Source organism: Xenopus tropicalis, chromosome 1, assembly GCF_000004195.4.
Source record: "Xenopus tropicalis strain Nigerian chromosome 1, UCB_Xtro_10.0, whole genome shotgun sequence".
NCBI classification, from domain to species: Eukaryota; Metazoa; Chordata; class Amphibia; order Anura; family Pipidae; genus Xenopus; species Xenopus tropicalis.
The window spans coordinates 124,069,261-124,087,805 of record NC_030677.2 but is presented as its reverse complement, the minus strand read 5'-3'; the positions used below and the strand labels follow the sequence as shown (position 1 = coordinate 124,087,805).

Sequence of the window (18,545 nt, the reverse complement as noted above, 5' to 3'; positions counted from 1 at the left end):
ATGTTACAAAAACCCAATAAGATGCTTTAAAATATTGAATTATTTGATTAAAATGGAGTCTATGGGAGATGGCCTTCCCATAATCCTGTAATGACCTTCCCATAAGCAAACAGTGCAAGGGCATATTCAGGGCTTTGTACTCTATATTGCTATCCTATCAATTATGCCCTTACTCATCTACATTGGTAAGTAGATAGACAGGACCTGGAAAGTGAACTGTGAACTCCTTCCTATACAATACTATGTTTAGTACCCCCCCTCTAAATGGGGTCTTAGTAGAAAATACAGCAGAGCAAACAGAGTACTTGCTCCGCCATCCTCTTTTCCATTCTTGTCACTAAAGCAACAGCTGGTCTGGTTTGAATCTATAAATATATGGGCCATATGCACAGTATATTCCTCATATTTTGGGGCTCATTGGCAACCAGGCCAAGATTTGTGGCAAGGTCACAAAGGCCCGGGTCTAGGGTGGCATAGGGCCTATCCCCAGTGCCCTACAAGTGAGTGAAAAGAAGGATGCGCATGTGTACGTTGTGGGGGGGGGCATATATTTATGTATATATGTTTCTCTGTATTAATAGGCGCATCAGTGCTCAATTCTGAAAATGAGGCAGTGGTGACTGTGCAGAAGAAAGCGCAACTATACAGAAGTGCATTTTGACAAATAAATAGGATTTAAAGAAGAAGGAAAGGCATTTTGGCACTTTATTGCCAATAGATTAGTCACAATAGCTACAATTCCTTATTTATTATGTACACAGTTTTATCATGCCTGAGTAAACAGCCCTAGAAGCTCCATCTGTTTGTTTAAGACACCAGCTGCCATTTTAGTTTGGTCACAGTAGATTCCTGCTGCTGGTAGCTCAGATTACATAGCACAGTTGGGAGGGGGAGATAGGAGGGGGAGGAGGAGAGAAAGGAGCAAACTAAGCAGACTCCTGTCGTGCCCTGAAGGATTTTTCTGAGAGGAACTCTGATACAGAAGAACATGTATAAACACAAAAGAAAAGAAATCCTGTGTTTCTTTTGATAGAGGAAAACTTTTGCAGTTTTTTTGTGAGTACTTATGGCTGTATTTACATAAACCTTTCTGATAAATCTTACTTGGTTGTTACCTTTTCTTCTCCTTTAGCACACAACTACCTGATGGGAAAATTGCTGGAGTGCAGCTACACTTGCATTTACAAATGACCAGTGTAGTGTAGTGTAGGTGTAGTGTAGTGTATATGCACCTTAAATAGGGTATTTCAGTTTCCGAAAACTTTTAATTGTAACTGTTTTAGTATAGAAATAATGGTATTTTTCAGTTGCTGTTTTTTCACCATTTTTTACTTTAAAAAGTTTCATTTTCCTCCCATGCGGTATCCAGGAGCACCTCAAGGAGCCAGGCTGATGGTTCTAAATTAATACAATTTGCTAAATTATTTGAAATATTTCTCAACACTAGAGGAAGGATAGCTACTAATTACCCATTTAGAGACAACATAAGTATATTTTTCTTTTATCTGACTTTATTGCATCAGGAAATGTCTGAAATATAGTCTTTTAAGTCAGAACCAGCATAAATGTATTTTTTTTTGTCATGAAACAAAATATATATATATATTTATCTCTCTCTCTCTCTCTCTTTAACGTATAGAACATAGATATAAATTTCTATATGCTGCGATAGTACAGTCACCACTGGAGAATAACAGCTACATGTGACACGAAAAAAAAATCACACAGGAAAACATTACATTAAAATTATTATAAGTTTGGTTTCTCCTCTTTATCAAAGATGATTATTTTTGAATTTAAGATGTTCAATGGTTATTGTGGAGTTGAAGGAGTTGAAACTGGTGAGCCTTTTAAACTACTGAGCGCTGCGTGGATTCTGAAATGTAGTCTGGACTCCAGGGAATAGTCTTTGTAGTTGCTCCTGTAACAAGAGATTTACTGGTTAACTATGGATATTTAAGGTGTAGCCAAGTCCAGCATTCTGAGCCAAAATTATGTCATGATTTGTTCTAATGATCTTATTGGATACTGGGCCAATTAAAAACATTTAATCTCAGTTAAAAACATTTTGGGGTGAATTAAAGGAGTGCTATATCCCAAACAATGTATAAAAATATATTGCATACGTAAAACCTTCTTTTATCTAAATAAACTATTTTCATAAAGGAATACTTTAGTAGCATGTGCCAATGGGCAATCCTAACTAAAAAAATTTCATTTTAAGTACTAACAGCCAGCCCTGGGATCATGCGATACATGGTGCACACAAACAAACAAAGGGCAAACATATATGTTAGGTCATATCAGCCAATTAATGGACAAAGTTCTGTCAAAGCAGATTTCCAGCTAGGCCCAACTGCTCATGCTCAAGCATGGTCCATATTGGCGGAGAGACCCGAAGCATATCTGAATGAAAGGAAGATGGCACCCAGGTACGCTGCTGCACTGCTCTGCTTTTTAGGTTGGGTTTTTCAGTAGGGCCAGTTTTTAAAGTTATACACTATGCAAAAAGGTAGAGGTGAGGGGGTCTATGCAGGCCAGTTAAGGGGGCTTTTCGACTAGAGGGGGGGGGGTAGTATTTCTCCTCTAAAGCAAACAGCTCTACTGTATTTATAAAGGTATAATTGGACTTGGCCAAGGTGGATCAGGGGTGGCCGAGTTTTTTTTTATTGGGTATGTTGGGAGATATTGTATTGAGAATTTTTCCATTGCTTAATGTTGCGTATGAATTACACTAAAGTTAGCGCATAGGAAACACATATAGTCCAGCAGAGGAGCACTGCTTATAGAGTCATATAACACAAAATCAGCATGCATACAAAGTACTGCACTTGGTAGCGTTTGAAAACTGTATACATTAATTAAAGTGTCATTATTTCTCATTATATATGTATTTATACATAAACAGTAAAATGGAAACTAATCACTAATATGGATTTTTTTAATCATTTGTAATTACCAAATACTGGTAGTATCGGTAATATACACCGTAATATACAGTATGTAGATTTAGTAATTTTTCTTAGGAAAACTTACTTTGCCGTTTCTATGTAACGTATGGCTTTGTCTCTGTCCCCTTGATCTTTATAAAGGAGTCCTAATTCATAAAATGTGAATGGAAGCAAGTAGTGGTCGTACTTCACCCTCTTTTCACTGTCAACCAGAGAAAAGAAAATTATCAAAACATTATTATTTAAGAAGAAAAGCCCACCCCATCCAGAAAACAAATGGAAGCATGTCACAGTTAAAGTGTTCAAATTTAAGGAAATCCTCGAGAATAGTGTGTAAAATACTGTAATACAAGTGCAGTTATTGTGCCCTTCTGCCCAGTATAATGTGTGTATAAAAGAAAAAAGGGTTTATTTTGGCTACTTCAAGGTATTTTTATGGCACCCCCAGTTAAACAGGAGGAAGTTCACATTCTGTTTAAACAGCAGCATTATATCCCCAGTGGTCAAGGGACTGACACCATATTCTGCCTGAGGAAGCTTTCCAATGGAAATTTGTACCAGCCTCCCAGTATGTTGTTTTTCCAGTGGCACCTCACCAGCCTGTTCCATTGAAAAGGGCTTCTGTCATGCTAAGTGTCCACTGTATGGAAGCTTCTGCATTGCCCAGTATCAGCTTCCAAGCCTGCTCTTGATTCTGTTTCTAAACTTCCTTCTCCCCAGATGTCAACCTGTTCTAACAAATTTAAAAAAAAAAAAGATAGTGCTTTTGGGTGCCTGGAAAGTTCCAGAAATCTCATCAAAATAAAAGAGGCTTACCAATAGATACATCTATACATACTGATGTTTTACATTTAGATTTAGTCACTTGCCTCTGTATCACTTGATTAAAACAAAGTTCTGCCTGTAATAATCTACCCAGGTGTTTCAAACAAACACCCTTCAGCAACTGAACAAGACACAGGTCATCGGGATGGTATTCTGATGGATCTGTAATAGAATATGAAGTTATTATTTATTATCCTTTATTTATATACACCTTAAACAATAAAAAGCGTTTATCTAAAGTGGGTTTAAATGAGGTGTGAGGACAGAGACCGATATCTAATGAAATTAGAACCTGACTGAGGTAGTACAGGAACACCAAACAAATAAAACTCAGGGTTTCAAACCTATTGCTCATTCTCCAAATCATTAAGACAGGAAGTATGTGTTTCTTCAGTGCAACTATCTCTTGACATTAATTATAAGAGATGCCCGTTAAAAGTTTTGGCATACTGGGTGTTTTAATTACCTTTAACAATGAAAATGCGAGCACCAAAATACTTAGTTTGTGATTAATCATGAAGAAGAATATGTGCTCTGCACCCTAGTCTTAAAAGGTAAATTATGCTAAAGCACTTTGGCAAGCGATAAGTATAGGGCTCTATTATGTCCTGCACCCCCTACTACTCCTTAACTTGTTGGCCTGAATGATGTGCAAGTTAGGGGGTGGATAGGGTATACCTATGTGCCAGTCAGTACTGTATATTGGGAGCAAAGCGCAGGGAGTAAAGTGCAAACAAACTGACAATTACAGCCTTTTTTTCCCCACTGTGAACTTTTTGTAAATGACCCCAAGGATCTATAAAGCACATACATTGAAACAATCACATATTCCCTGTTTTATGTACTAAGGATATGATTTTACAAAACTTCCGAACCAATATCTGACCCAAAATTGACAGGGAAGGTCATACAAAAAATACAAATAAGACCATAAATGTGTATAGGTCTTCATATGGTATCCATGCATTGGACTACAGTGCCATACGAGTTGGCCCTTGTATGGTTACCTTTAAATGAATCTATAAACAATCCTCTGTAACAAAAACTTCTTTATTTAATTAGCACCACCCCCACTGAGATGAAAGATTCTTATAATTATAGGGTAGGGTTCTGACACAGAAAATTATTCCTCCAGATAATGTTCCTGTAACTAATTTGAATGAATTAGTTTATTTTAGCAACAATAATCTACCAAAACTTTACAATTTCATAAAGAAAGAAATTAAAGGGTTCAAGTTTCCCATAAACAAATTAAAGGGTCCATGTTGTTCATCTTAAAAGATGTTTTGTCAGGAAATTAAATAAACTGATCTGATCTAAAAGATTTATCAAACATTGACCTCTGCCTAACATAGTTTAATGAACTAGAATATACAAGAATGAATGAATGAATGTCACTTAAGGCCATCTGGGAGGCCAGAGAAAGTTAACTTACTTTTCTCACTTTGTAAAGCAACTTCTGCTTTTTCGATGGTAACTAACACATTTTCTGTAAGGTCAGGCCTTTTACCCACTATTGTGAATCCATTCCATACATACACCATTTCCTGCAAAATAAAAACAAATTAAACACAAGCAGCCAACAAAATGTCACAATTCCTTAAAGAAAAATGTCAACAAGTTGTTCGCTTGGGGACCACAAACATAAAGAGTAAAGAAAAGGAGAAATGCCTTGGTAATTTCTGACAGCAAAAAGCATTTGGCTGTTGGGAGTCGGATGGAGATTCTAGGAGTAGAGCTGGTGGCTGGACATCCTGGATGTAAATAAATAACACTTAACGATGTGAGAATATGTTTTTGTTTCTTTTACAAGGATACTGTCACAGTACAAATGCCCTCTCCTAAAACTAACCCTGTTTTAACCGGTAAAGGAGTTGACTCTGTAAAATGAGGATGCAGAAGTCATTTTATTGCAGGAATTTTTGAAGGGGTACATTTTCTAGAGTTGATGGAGAAGGGTTAGAAAGAATGTGTGTTGCTGCGCATAGAGATATCCTGTATATCTTAGGATGCTTGGCTTGCAGATATGGAGACAGCCAACAGTAAATGACAAAGGATCATTATATTAAGCACATACAGATATAGAAAATCAATATTAAGTACAGCTTTTCTTGCAGATCGGAGATAGTATCTGTGCAGCACAGAAATACTGATTGGCATATTCATTCACATTGTTATATATTAATGTGGCAACTTTAATTACGCTCTAGCTATGCAAATTCTTATTAACTTATCAGAGAAAAAAGCATGAAAGCAACAAAAAGGTGGCAACTGGTGTGCATAACAAATACAGAAAAGCCAATATAAATGAAATTAGGTTGCCACAAAACTCTCTACAAATTGATCCAGAAGATGAGAAGATGACAATTTTTTCTTTGGCCAGGGGCTGTGGTGCATGAGAGCACATGTGGCAGACTGTAGATTTTTGGGCATGTTGAATTTAGGTGGAAGTGTAGAGGGTATTGGGATGTTTTCAACACCTATGCAAGTAGGAAGTACAAAGGCCTAGGCAGAGAGTCATAAGGGCTACAGGTCAGGATGTGGAAGCCCCAGGTAGGTCATTTGAGCACCAGAGTTGGTGCACAGGTGGTGGGGAGAGGTATCAAGGTGAAGGTTCACATATCCATGCACTAGTGTTAGTGGTGCCATTAAATCAAATCTTATGCATCTTTTAATGCCTTACATTGCAAGGTGCCACACGGGTAACTTTTAATCAAAGAGTATACACTAACTACTGGCTAATACAGGACCCAAAAATCTCATGTCAGCCTAGAACATGGACAGTGCATTGATAGATATCTTGCTAGATTTGCACATTTAGGAAGCCCACATCCCTAAAATCAAATAAGAATATGTACATAAAGCTTAGCACAGCATCTTACCAGTGCAGGCAGTGTCAATTTCACAGGATTGTCAGAGGCATATCGTCGGGACTTCCGCACTGCAAATTTTTCTGTCGGGATGGACTTTCCTGCAATCCTTTGTTTCAAACCCTCCACTTGCCTTAAAAATGTAACTTTAGTAAGGAAAAGCAAAACTTTCATGCCATAAGCAATCAATGTAAAACATTTTCATTTGCTGCTGTACAGTGCTGCGTACATAAGCGCTATATAAATAAATACATACATTTACAAGGACAGGGCAGAATGTAGCAAATAGTGTTTAAATGACCTTCTGCACAAATATTTTCCTCATATTCTTCTGATTAAAAAAATAGGGTCAAAACAAAAGAATGGGACTAACAGATCATAATATTATATATTTGTGTGCATATAAACAACATACAACAATACATTATATTTATGTTGATCCAACATATTATATACACATATATTTGTATTTTTTGTCTTGCACATTAGTGCAAACAAAATGTGCCATACAGTAGCTGCTTAATGTTGCCACAGTGGTTCTTGTCCCTTGTCCTGGGATTTAAATTAAATATCTATAACATGTGGTAGTGGCAAAGAGATTTAAATATGTAGGTGACTGAATTTTACCTCAGCTGGAGAGTTGTATCGAGTCTCCAGGCCACGAGCTGGACAACCCTGCCCTGTCATACTTTAAAGAATATCCCTCTAAGAAGGAATGTATCTTTGTAAAGACCGTGTGACTAGTAAAAAATATGCAACATCCCATTTGCAGTTGACCTACTGTAGTTGCCCATTAGGGTTTCTTAAAATCAAGGTAGGATATTTGTAATATAATCAAGTACATAAATCTTGTGCCCTGTACTTTCCACATTCGGCATGCGTTATCCTTACCTGAACAAAGCTACAATATCCTCTCCTGTTGTTTTAACCACGTCATCTGGAAGCATGCTCAGGATTGCTGCCTTTTGAAACACATATGTCGCCTAAAATGAGTAAATTTTAGACACCAGAATTAATGTTGGGAAGGAGCACAATGAACAGATTACTGATGAAATATGTTGTTTCAGCAAAACAGAGGAGACAAAACACCTGCAGCATTATCAATTGCATACTCCTGGCTAAAACAATAATCTTATGCTGTAGACAAGATGTAAGAATTGTGCATACACCACAATGGGGATATGGGGTTATATACAAAAACTTTTAAAACGGTCAGTAATACAGAGAATAATGCAGACATTGAATATACATTGTACACATAAAAGCATTGTGTCTGCTTGATATGAAGGTATATATGGGAGTAGAAGATCTAAAATAAATTGTTAGTTTTATAGAACCACATTAAACATTGATTATATACATTTATTTCTAGGAGCCTACTAGAGCTACACACATTTTAAATATGTGGGCACATCATGCGGTGAAATGACAGCTACAGGAAAAAGCTTGTTCTAGGGAGCAAGTGGGGCCAGAGGGGGTGGGGTGCACACACTCCTTACAGTCAACCCCCTGACCTCACCTATTTAATGAACCTATAGTTAATATAACAGGTATATACAACATCAGATTTGTGTTTGTCTTATACATAAGAGGTTGAGAATAAAAAGAAATCTCCACATTCAGGCTACATTCAAAACACACTGCTTTAAAAATTGTATGAACCTTGTTATGCATACCTTAGACCATTTGCTTTCTTTGCAGAGCAAATCTGCATAGCGATATGCCTGAAGCCAATCTTGCTGGAAAGAATGGCACCACATTAGCTCCCAGTAACAAAGATGGTGGATCTGCTTCCACTCTTGTTGAGAAACAATGCATTTCTGGAATGTCTCCTGAGCCTGCATATTAAAAGAAAGACAGTAAAAATATCATTCCAAGTTTTAAACATTCTTAAGGTGCCCCCAAACTAACCATATTGCAAAGAAACAGACCTCTACTGCGGATTTATTATTTTTTCTAAAATATACCCGAGACTACTGATGTAGAATACCAATACAGTAGAATACTGATGTAGAAAAATATTTGGTATACCAACAGATTTCAGGTTTGAGGGTAGTTACATGAACAGAATGGCTCACTCAATTATTTCTCATAAAAATGTTCACTGTGCTAATCATTCTGGTTGAAATTAGCAGGTAGGTTAATGGAAGTGTCTCGGTGTAAAGAGCCTGCTAGGCCTCTGTAATGGCAGTAATTAGCATGGTATAATTGTAAAGCAGACCATACATGAGCTAAGAAGCTGCCGACTCAGTCTGCAGCTTTTATCTGCCAGTCTTTGGACAACTATTAACTATGGCCACACATGCCCAGATGGTTGGGCCCTGGTTTTTTAAGAGAGGGATCAACATCAGCAGTATATTCAAAGTTACTTACAAAAGGGAAGGACAATGTGGGTGTTCTCAAGCAGCTGCTGATTTGCATATCACACAACTCTGTGCCTGAAAAGTCAGAGATTGGAGATTGCAGCATTTCCTCTGCCTACTTTAGTGCTTTTAGGCTATTAAGGCGTTTGTAGTTTTTTAGTTTGTAGCAACCGCTGGAGGGCTGGACGTTGAATATTCCAAAACAATAATGTTATAATGATTGTTTTTTGTGTTTTTTTTTTTTTTTGCTTTGGTTAGCTGAATATTATTATTTTATGTCTTAAGCCTTTCTCTAAAATGTCTGCTGTATAAAATGTTTCCCCTTAAAACAAGATTAAGAAACAACCTGTAATAATGAGACAGAAATGCCAAAAGACTGATTTACTTACCTGTTCAAAACGTCCTTTGAGTATGTCTATCCTGGCAGCATAAAACAGGATTATAGATCCCTGAAAAGCAAAGCAGAAAATACCCTCAAATGTTTATCAAGAAACCTATATTCTAATGTAATAGATTATAATAATATTGTACAACCTATATAAATACACCAATGGCTAAAAGATGCTCTGTGGATATTACATTTTATTTCTCCCATTCTACTAATATTACCCAAATCAATAATATAAGTAAACAAGGGGTGTTATTAGTAATTAAAATAGTCAAATTAACCAATCATTAGCAAAGCTGAGAAGATCAGACCACATACGTTGGGAAATTTTTTGAGGTAGGGTTCAAGTAGCGCTTCTGCTTCTTCAAGATTGGCTTCCCCTGTACCTGAAGTACAGCAAAGTCAGCAATTTAATGAAGCTATATATTATACATGTCTTGTGTATTCACACACATTTTTTTTTAAAGAGAAAAAAATGTCAATGGTACATACACAAATTTGAAACACTAGAAAGCTAGCATTGCACATGACAAACTATATTTAACTAAGTGTGTACAAAAAATCAAGAGTGGGAAATATTTACCAAGTATTGTTGAAATATAGGTATGGTAGAATAAGAGGGTTAGGACACATAATATTGCTCGTATACTATTGCCAGATGCCCCTTCACGTAGCTGAGAAAGGCCAAATTCCTAATAGACACAAAACAAATATGAACATTGCATGGAATGGCAATCATTTGAGCATTTATTAAAAATAAACTACTAATCATAACAAAAAATATTTTGAGTATAGTTAAAGTAGAGCAGTATCAGAAAGTACTAAAAGAACATCAATTTTGTGCTCAGATTGGGCAGTGTATTTTGTTTTACTAACAATGCTGTTTCTCTTTGCTTTTTCTGAAAACCCAGCAGCCCTGTAATGGTTTTTGGCTAAGATTCCCAATATGCTTGTAACCAAAGATCCTGCCACAGTAGTTATTATATTGGTACATGATGATCTTCTGGCCAAAATCCGCTCAGCGCATGCAATGACAGGCAGTTCGTGTTCTTGCCAGTTACTAAACAAGGGGCTGAATTGGCTTTTTCTCCACATAGTGTAACATTAGCCTTAACGGTATTTGTTGTGAAGACTAAAAAGACTTATATTAGCTATAGACAACCCAATAATGCCTTCCTATTTGGCCATTGTTAATAGCTGCATTGCTAAAGTCAGCTGTGTTATGATGCCAAAACTACAGATTTCCAGCCAGCTATATGAACAGACATGGCAAAAGCTTGCTGGAAAATTAGTTTGAGTTGTGAATTTGTGCACACCACCTACACAATCTAAACAATTTTGTAGTTATTCTGACCTATCCACTTCTATATAAAGAAGTACAAAATGTATATATTTTTTTTGTCAGGGGCAGCTGGTATGGGCAGAGGTAAAGTGCCATTAGCTTTTAATTTAGTCATTACAACCTGCTCAGAATTATAGAATATATCAGAACATCTGATTTTGGAGAGGTTAAACTTATAGAAGGTACATTATCCTTTATATATACACACACACACATTTTTTTTAATAAAAGAGAACCAATTCAACAACAGAATCTTATCAAATATGTTGTTTTCATTATATAGCAAATATGATTAAGAAGTTACCCTGTTGCCTGAAAATCCAATGAATTCCAGAAGTCTGAGAACCCTTGAAGGCAAAAGGGAAAGCATCTGTGGTGGGAAAAATTCATAAAGAAACAGAATATAAAGGTTAGGCAAAATTGACCCTGGCTAAATTGCATTTACAATATACACATACAGTATTTATACATATACAGGTATGGGACCTTTTATCCATAATGCACAGAACTTTCTGGATAACGGGTTTCCTGATAAAGAATCCCATATCTGTATATGTGTATATATATATATATATATATATATATATATATATATATATATATATATATATATATATATATATATATATATATATATATAATTGGAATATATATACTGTTGGACTGCATTCAGGCTCTCTGTTTGTTCTACTTCACGTGAGTGCTGGCATTCAGTGATATTTATACAATACGTGGGTGGGGAATTTGAATAACACCTAAACAATTTAGGGAGCCAGCATGCAAAACTGCATGATAATGATAGAGTGACCAGATCGCTTAAAATCAGGAACAACTCTAAAAAATCCAGGTACCAGGGCAGTTTAATTTAAATGCAATATGTGCTGCACCTCAATAGAACCTTCCTAAAGACAAATAGGAACGTGTAAATCATCTTAAAGAACAAAAAAATGTTTTAAAAAATAAAGCATCATTCGTGGGACTTTTTAAATGATGAGAAAATCAAGAGGGATTATTATATTTTTTCACCATGTCCCACGAGAGAACATTAATGACCAGTTGTAGACTGTACTGCACACCAGTTGGATAAAGTTGGATTGACATGTTCAGTATGTTTCATGTAATATCTTCTTATTTCTATCTAGACAGAAATGTACAATGTGTATCTTACCAGGTTAAATGCACCAATTCCTAGTTTGACGCCCCCTTCAAATTGGTGGTGTGTGTCACTACACGTTTTGCCCTGAGTTACTGCTAGACTGTATAGTTGATGGCACTCCCTTTAAGGGAAAAAAGTAAATTAAAATTAAATGCAAATGTATCTTTTTTGTAATGTTAATCACAGCCAAAAACACTGACTTTAACCTACTTGTATATTTGGTAACTTGTCCTGATTTTCATTCCACCCTTGATAAAGTTAATCATGTTTTCATCCTGGAAAAAACAAAATCATTTGTGATAAGTGACTGCATATTTCAGTGGTTTTTAATTTTGCATGTCTCTTTTTCATGTTCAGTCACAGTGATGTGTTAATATCAATGTTATTACATCTGAAAACCTAGAAAACAGGTTTTTAGTATAGTAATAAAATACAAACATCTTACAAGAATACAAGGAAATAACTACTATACCAACCAATGCCAGATACCATGCTTACTTCTGGAGTGCCTTTTAATGCACATTTCTATTGAGATTTCTGTTCTGTGGTCCATATGCCATTGGTTTTAATGAGATTTGCCTCTCACTGTATACATGGGCCAGTTTCAGTGCATATACACAGTGATAAGTGGTTCTGACCCAAAAAGTGTGCATTTTTGGGATTTGTGTGTTCAATGACAGAAGGTGTCTCTGAAGTCAATTGCTTAAGGCACAGGAGCTATCAGCATGAGACATTAGCTTACTTTCTCTACTCTGGGAACCAGTGACAAAACCATTTCAATTAGAAGTCCCTAGATACATCCTTTGGGGGTTCTCATTTGTTCAAGGTAGGCAGGGCAGGATAAGCAGATAGGGGACATGTGATTATTTAGCCCAGCCAATGACTTCAGTCATTGAGAAGTTAAAAATGATGTGACTCAATGTACCCTAAAACAGCGTTTTTCAACCACTGTTCCGCGGCACACTAGTGTGCCGCGAGATGTTGCCTGGTGTGCCGTAGGCAGGGCCGCAATTTTTACTTTCGAAAAAAAAATCCGGGCCCTGTCATTGGTTGCGCCCCGTGTGTACGGGTGACGTCAGTACGCACAGGGCGCAACGTTATGAAAGGGCAGAGGCGGCGCGCGTGAGGGGAAGATGCTGCTGAAGCCGCCGAAGAGCAGAAGTAAAATGCTGCTGGGCACCAATGTATTAGGGGGGGCACACTGACTTATGGGGGCACTGCTGCTGGGCACCAATGTACTAGGGGGGCTGGCTCTTGGCACCAATGTACTGGGGGGCACTGCTGCTGGGCACCAATGTACTAGGGGGGCACTGCTCTTGGCACCAATGTACTAGGGGGGCACTGCTCTTGGCACCAATGTACTAGGGGGGCACTGCTGCTGGGCACCAATGTACTAGGGGGCACTGCTCTTGGCACCAATGTACTAGGGGGGCACTGCTGCTGGGCACCAGTGTACTAGGGGGGCACTGCTGCTGGGCACAGAGTTAAATTTTTTAACATTTTCTAATGGTGGTGTGCCTCGTGATTTTTTTCATGAAACAAGTGTGCCTTTGCCCAAAAAAGGTTGAAAAACACTGCCCTAAAACATTAATGCTACCTGACTTCTTAACTAACTATAAAATGTAGTAAAAACAAAAATGAGACTACAATCATTTGTTATTCAAAAGAATTCTAAAAAGGCAATCTGACACTAACAGTCAGTACAGACAGGCATCAGGTTATTGAAAAATTGCAGAATTATTGAAATTATGATGGAATGACATTAAAGGAGAAGGAAAGGTAAAAACTAAGTAAGCTTTATCAGAAAAGCTTTTTTAGTAATGCTGCACTGAGTCCTCTATCAAAAGAAACACAGGATTTCTTGTCTCTTATTTTGTAAACATGATGTTCCAGTGTCGGACTTCCTCTCTCAGAAACATCCTTAATTCCCGTGGCCAGAGTCTGCACCCTCCCTTAGGAATGTGTGATCTGAGCTATAATGGCTAGACTCCAGGCAGGAAGTTACATAAAAAAATAGCAGCTGCTATCTTAAGCAAACGGAGAAAGCTTCTAAAGCCGTTTGGTAATGGGGTTATGGTTTCTGCAGAATAAATATATTGTTCTAGGTGGCACTAATGTGGCAAATCTATTGGCAGAAAAATGCCAAAATGACTGTCTCCTTTAAAGAAATAAAACATATATACTGTATATAAACACAGACACTATCTAGCGACTGGATCTTTGTAAAAATTGTGCACTTGCATTAGAAGGCTTCCAGATCACTTGAAAAAAAATTCAGTCACTTTTAATAAAGGCAAGCCCCTAGGTTACAGTGAGTCATGTATATGGGCTATTCACTTTCAGGATGAAAGTCTGTCTTTTATTAATAGTATTGTTGATACCATTAAGACATTACATTGGCAGATGCTGGACAGATAAAATATTTAAACATACATAGAGTGCGAAACATTTGAACAATCAGCAGAACAAAACAGCCTCCCACCTTCATTTGCTAATGCCCTCATAGTCTTAATACACAAAGAGGGGAAACCGCCAGAACAATGCGGGTCATATAGACCCATCTCACTAATTAATGTTGACGCCAAAATATTGGCAAAAGTTCTGACAACTAGACTCAAAACGGTGATTACCCAAGTTATACATCCAGACCAAACGGGCTTTATGCCCCATAGATCCACAGATGTGAACCTAAGGAGACTATATTACAATCTGCAAGTCCCACATGACAACTCAGGATCCAGGATAGTAGTATCCCTGGATTCTGAGAAAGCTTTTGACTCAGTTGAGTGGCCATATTTATGGGGAATCTTAGAAAAATTTGGTTTCGGGGGAAACTTTATAAAATGGATCAAACTACTATACACCAACCCCACAGCCAGTGTACAAGCAAACAATTTTATTTCACCAAGATTCTCTCTGACGAGAGGGACTAGGCAGGGGTGTCCCCTATCCCCTCTACTATTCGCACTGGCAATAGAACCACTGGCGATACAAATCAGGCACTCTAAACAGGTAGTAGGGCTAAGATACGGCCAGATCGAAGAGAAAATATCCCTATACGCTGATGATGTATTGCTTTACCTGGCAGATCCAGGGCCCTCTCTAACAGGTATATTGGAAATCTTTTCCCGCTTTACTGAATTCTCGGGTCTTTGTATAAACTGGGCCAAATCAGTTATATTTCCCTTAGAACCCACATTGACGCCAAACCAAGCTGCAGACCCCCGGTTACAATGGGTCAGCACATTTAAGTATCTGGGAATAAACATTCACCTGGACCCAGAACAATTTATTCCCCTGAATATCACCCCCATAAATACACAACTGGCTATATCCCTAACACACTGGGCATTTCTCCCCCTCACCTTGTGGGGAAGGATAAATGTAATCAAAATGATTTTTCTCCCCAAATACCTATATACCTTCCACAATGCACCGACTATAATACCTTTTTGTGATGCAATTCAGGCGCAGATGCGCCCCTTTCTCTGGGGAAACAAGGTACCAAGGGTCTCATTCGCTACGTTAACAGCCCCCTATGATAAAGGAGGACTGAGCCTCCCGAACCTTTTCTTTTATTATCTAGCGGCCCAGCTCAGCTATACAAATTGGTGGTTCTCTCAAGACCTGGAAAATCGTAATGTGGTACTCCAGGCCAACACTGGGCAACTATTTACTTAGGAAACCTAAAGACCATCCACTCCTACCTCCCTGTATGAAAGCACCAGTTGCCGCCTGGCAAGCAGCAACAAAGCTCGCAAAAATTACGTTCCCAATTATATCTCCCTCCCTACCACTGTGGAAAAACTCAAATTTACAACACTTTTACCAATCGGAGGCTATATGGTTCTGGGCACCAAAGAAAGTTAAATACCTAGGAGACATATTTCCAAAATAAGTTTATTAACATGGTGGAGCTTAGGGAAAAAATAAGCATGCCGCAACTGCCTATGTATAGATACTTGCAGCTGAGACATACAGTCAGAGCCCAATTCGGGGCAGCAGACCTGACCCTTAAGGAACCACCACTACTTTTATTACTAAGAAGGGAAGATCCCAGCAAAATGATTTCCCATATTTACACACAAATAATATCCAACGGCCCAGCTCCATTCCAATCAGCATATACTAAATGGCAAAGTGACATACCAAGCCTAAGGCCAGACCAGTGGGAAGAAATTACTGAGAATCTATATAAGTTTCTGATTTGTACCAGAGATAGATTGATCCAACACAAATTCACACTCAGAACTTATTATACCCCGAATAGACTATTTCGCATGGGCCAAATACCAGCCCCTATTTGTAAAAGATGCGGAGGAGTGGATGGATCATACTGGCATATGGTATGGGCATGTCCCATCATCAGCAGGTATTGGGTGAAAATTACTAGATATATGATAGATACATTGGCCCTCCCTCCCCTACTACAGCCAGAAATATGCCTAATAGGTCTTGTGGATGACCTTGTCCCAACTAACTATGCCAGAATTTTGACAAGATCACTATTATATTATGCTAAAAAAGTGCTAATCATGCATTGGATGGCCCCTCTACCCCCCCGGAAGACTGCGTGGGTAGATTTGGTCAATAAAATGCTTCCGCTAATTAAGCTTACATATGAAGCTAGGGGCCAACCAAACAAATTCGATAGAATCTGGGGAGGCTGGCTAGATGCTCATTGACTCAAATGACCTACCTTGAAGTACATATGTGAATAAATTTATATGTTCTGTATAATAAAGTGGAAAACTCAACAATGGCTGTATTCCCCCCCCCCCCCCCCTCTTTCCTTCTGTATCCCAACCCTATATATTGGAAAACCAATAAAAAGAATTTGTTAAAAAAAAAACATACATAGAGGATTTCTGGCATAACTGGCCCTTACATGAAACATTCTAACAAAGCTATTCTGCACCTTCCTAGAATAAGGTCACTTTCCTGACTCTGAGCCATGAAAAAGTAGAGATCTATATCTGTAGTAAATGAATCGGGCAATTCCCAGTTGAGCTCTCTGAGACACATTATTGTATTTTCCTGTGCAAAGTTAACAGAGGTGCCATTTTGCCACTTCTGGTAACCTGCCTGAGGCGCAGTTCTCATCTGGCTTCATGGCAAGAACAGCCCTGCACTGAAGGTTAATCTGCCACTTTAATTTTTGCATGAATGTCAGCCTTTGGTAAGGTCAGTGACTAATATTTTACTGAACCAGTTTTAACCATAAATGACTGCTTATGTAACGTTTAATCATTTGTTATGTCTAGTAAATTAATCTTTGTCACATGTTTAGAGGGAATTGATAGAGGTGGCTACTTTCCTATGTTGATTACCTGAACAAATGTCAGCGTAGCCTTCTGTAAAAGACACTCTGCATAGCAGATCTCAGCGTGCATCTCCTCTGAGGGGAACATTGACAATGGTAAAGAACAGAGTTAGATGGGACAAAAGCTAAAACAAAGGCTAATTTAAAGAAACTTTTGTTATAATTATCTATTTATATTTGTATAAAAGGTGAGAGATCATTTAGTAGTAGCTTTAAATCTGCACTAGTACAGTTTACTCTAATAGGCATGTCATTCAACCTCAACAGTTTTACCACTATTCATCTAAAGTAAAAATTAAAATTAATCTCTCTTATCGGGTCCATGGTAGATCTATGACAGGACTTGATAATTAGCAATTGGTGGTAAAGCATTGGAATTCTGGCTGCCAGAACAGTTTTAAAATTTTAAGGGACAGAGCATGGATTCACTAGAGAAATCACCTGCATATTGTCTCTAATACCCATGATCCTGCTGACAGTTGGACCCATGTGAATTAAAAACAATCCATTAATTCTACCAGCTGGCTAAAAACTGCAATCAAATAGATGTGCACATGTCCTTGGTTTGCTTGTAACCACATGCAGGAGCCAGTAGAGGTCATCAGCAAATTATGTTTTCCATTTATAGCTCTTAACATGAGCTATATACATACTATATTCATACATTATCTATTTGCTCTATGTATGGCCAGTTTAACCTGATGGAGAAAGATCAATGCCAGTGTGTCTTGGTATTATTTTCTTTCGGGATTGCATTGTTAATTTGCTTTAACATAATTTCTCTAACACACTGGACCTTATAGGGATGATGTTGGCCCTGGGAACCGGATGATCAGATTATAATGGGGGCCTACAGTGACTCCAGTAGAGGAATATATGAGCATGCTTATGCTGTCCTAAACATAATTTTTAAAGCTGCACAGTAGATATGCGAAGGGAGGCAATTTCCTATGATTTAGCCAGAATGCCATGAGTAATATGTTTTTCTTGCGACAATAGTAATATTGTACTATGGCAAGTCATTTTCAGAAGATTTGTTGCCTGTGGTAAGCTGCAGCCAACAAATCTTGCCTTGTCCAATCACCCAAAAAGCTGTGTGTGTAAGAACAGTGTTTAAAAAGTCACACTCATGGCACAGCTTGTGACAACCTAGGTCATTCTTATGTGTCATCCCCTGATGTTGCCAGCGTGTTGACCCACCTGGTGCACCCAAAACTGCACCAGACGGAGTGCAGACACTTTTTGAATGGTTATATTATATATGAAAAGCTGCTGTTCATTCTGAACACATCTTTATAAATACTATGATTAGCTCTGTAAAATTTAT

The 18,545-nt window shown here is 37.9% G+C and overlaps 1 protein-coding gene across 1 annotated transcript in view; it reads right to left on the bottom strand.

Annotated features, from left to right (window-relative positions):
* Nucleotides 1-1,499: 1,499 nt before the first annotated feature.
* ttc39b (tetratricopeptide repeat domain 39B) overlaps nt 1,500-18,545 on the bottom strand; it is a gene marked incomplete at its 5' end in the record, with an annotated part of 57,660 nt that continues 40,614 nt past the window's right edge. Inside the window, 14 exon segments of the mRNA NM_001016802.2 lie at nt 1,500-1,921; nt 3,037-3,153; nt 3,821-3,938; nt 5,212-5,323; nt 6,659-6,779; nt 7,538-7,629; nt 8,323-8,484; nt 9,399-9,458; nt 9,716-9,783; nt 9,981-10,089; nt 11,044-11,109; nt 11,908-12,016; nt 12,106-12,170; nt 17,226-17,293. Coding sequence (NP_001016802.1) covers nt 1,813-1,921; nt 3,037-3,153; nt 3,821-3,938; nt 5,212-5,323; nt 6,659-6,779; nt 7,538-7,629; nt 8,323-8,484; nt 9,399-9,458; nt 9,716-9,783; nt 9,981-10,089; nt 11,044-11,109; nt 11,908-12,016; nt 12,106-12,170; nt 17,226-17,293 — 1,376 coding nt within the window. The 3' untranslated portion in view covers nt 1,500-1,812.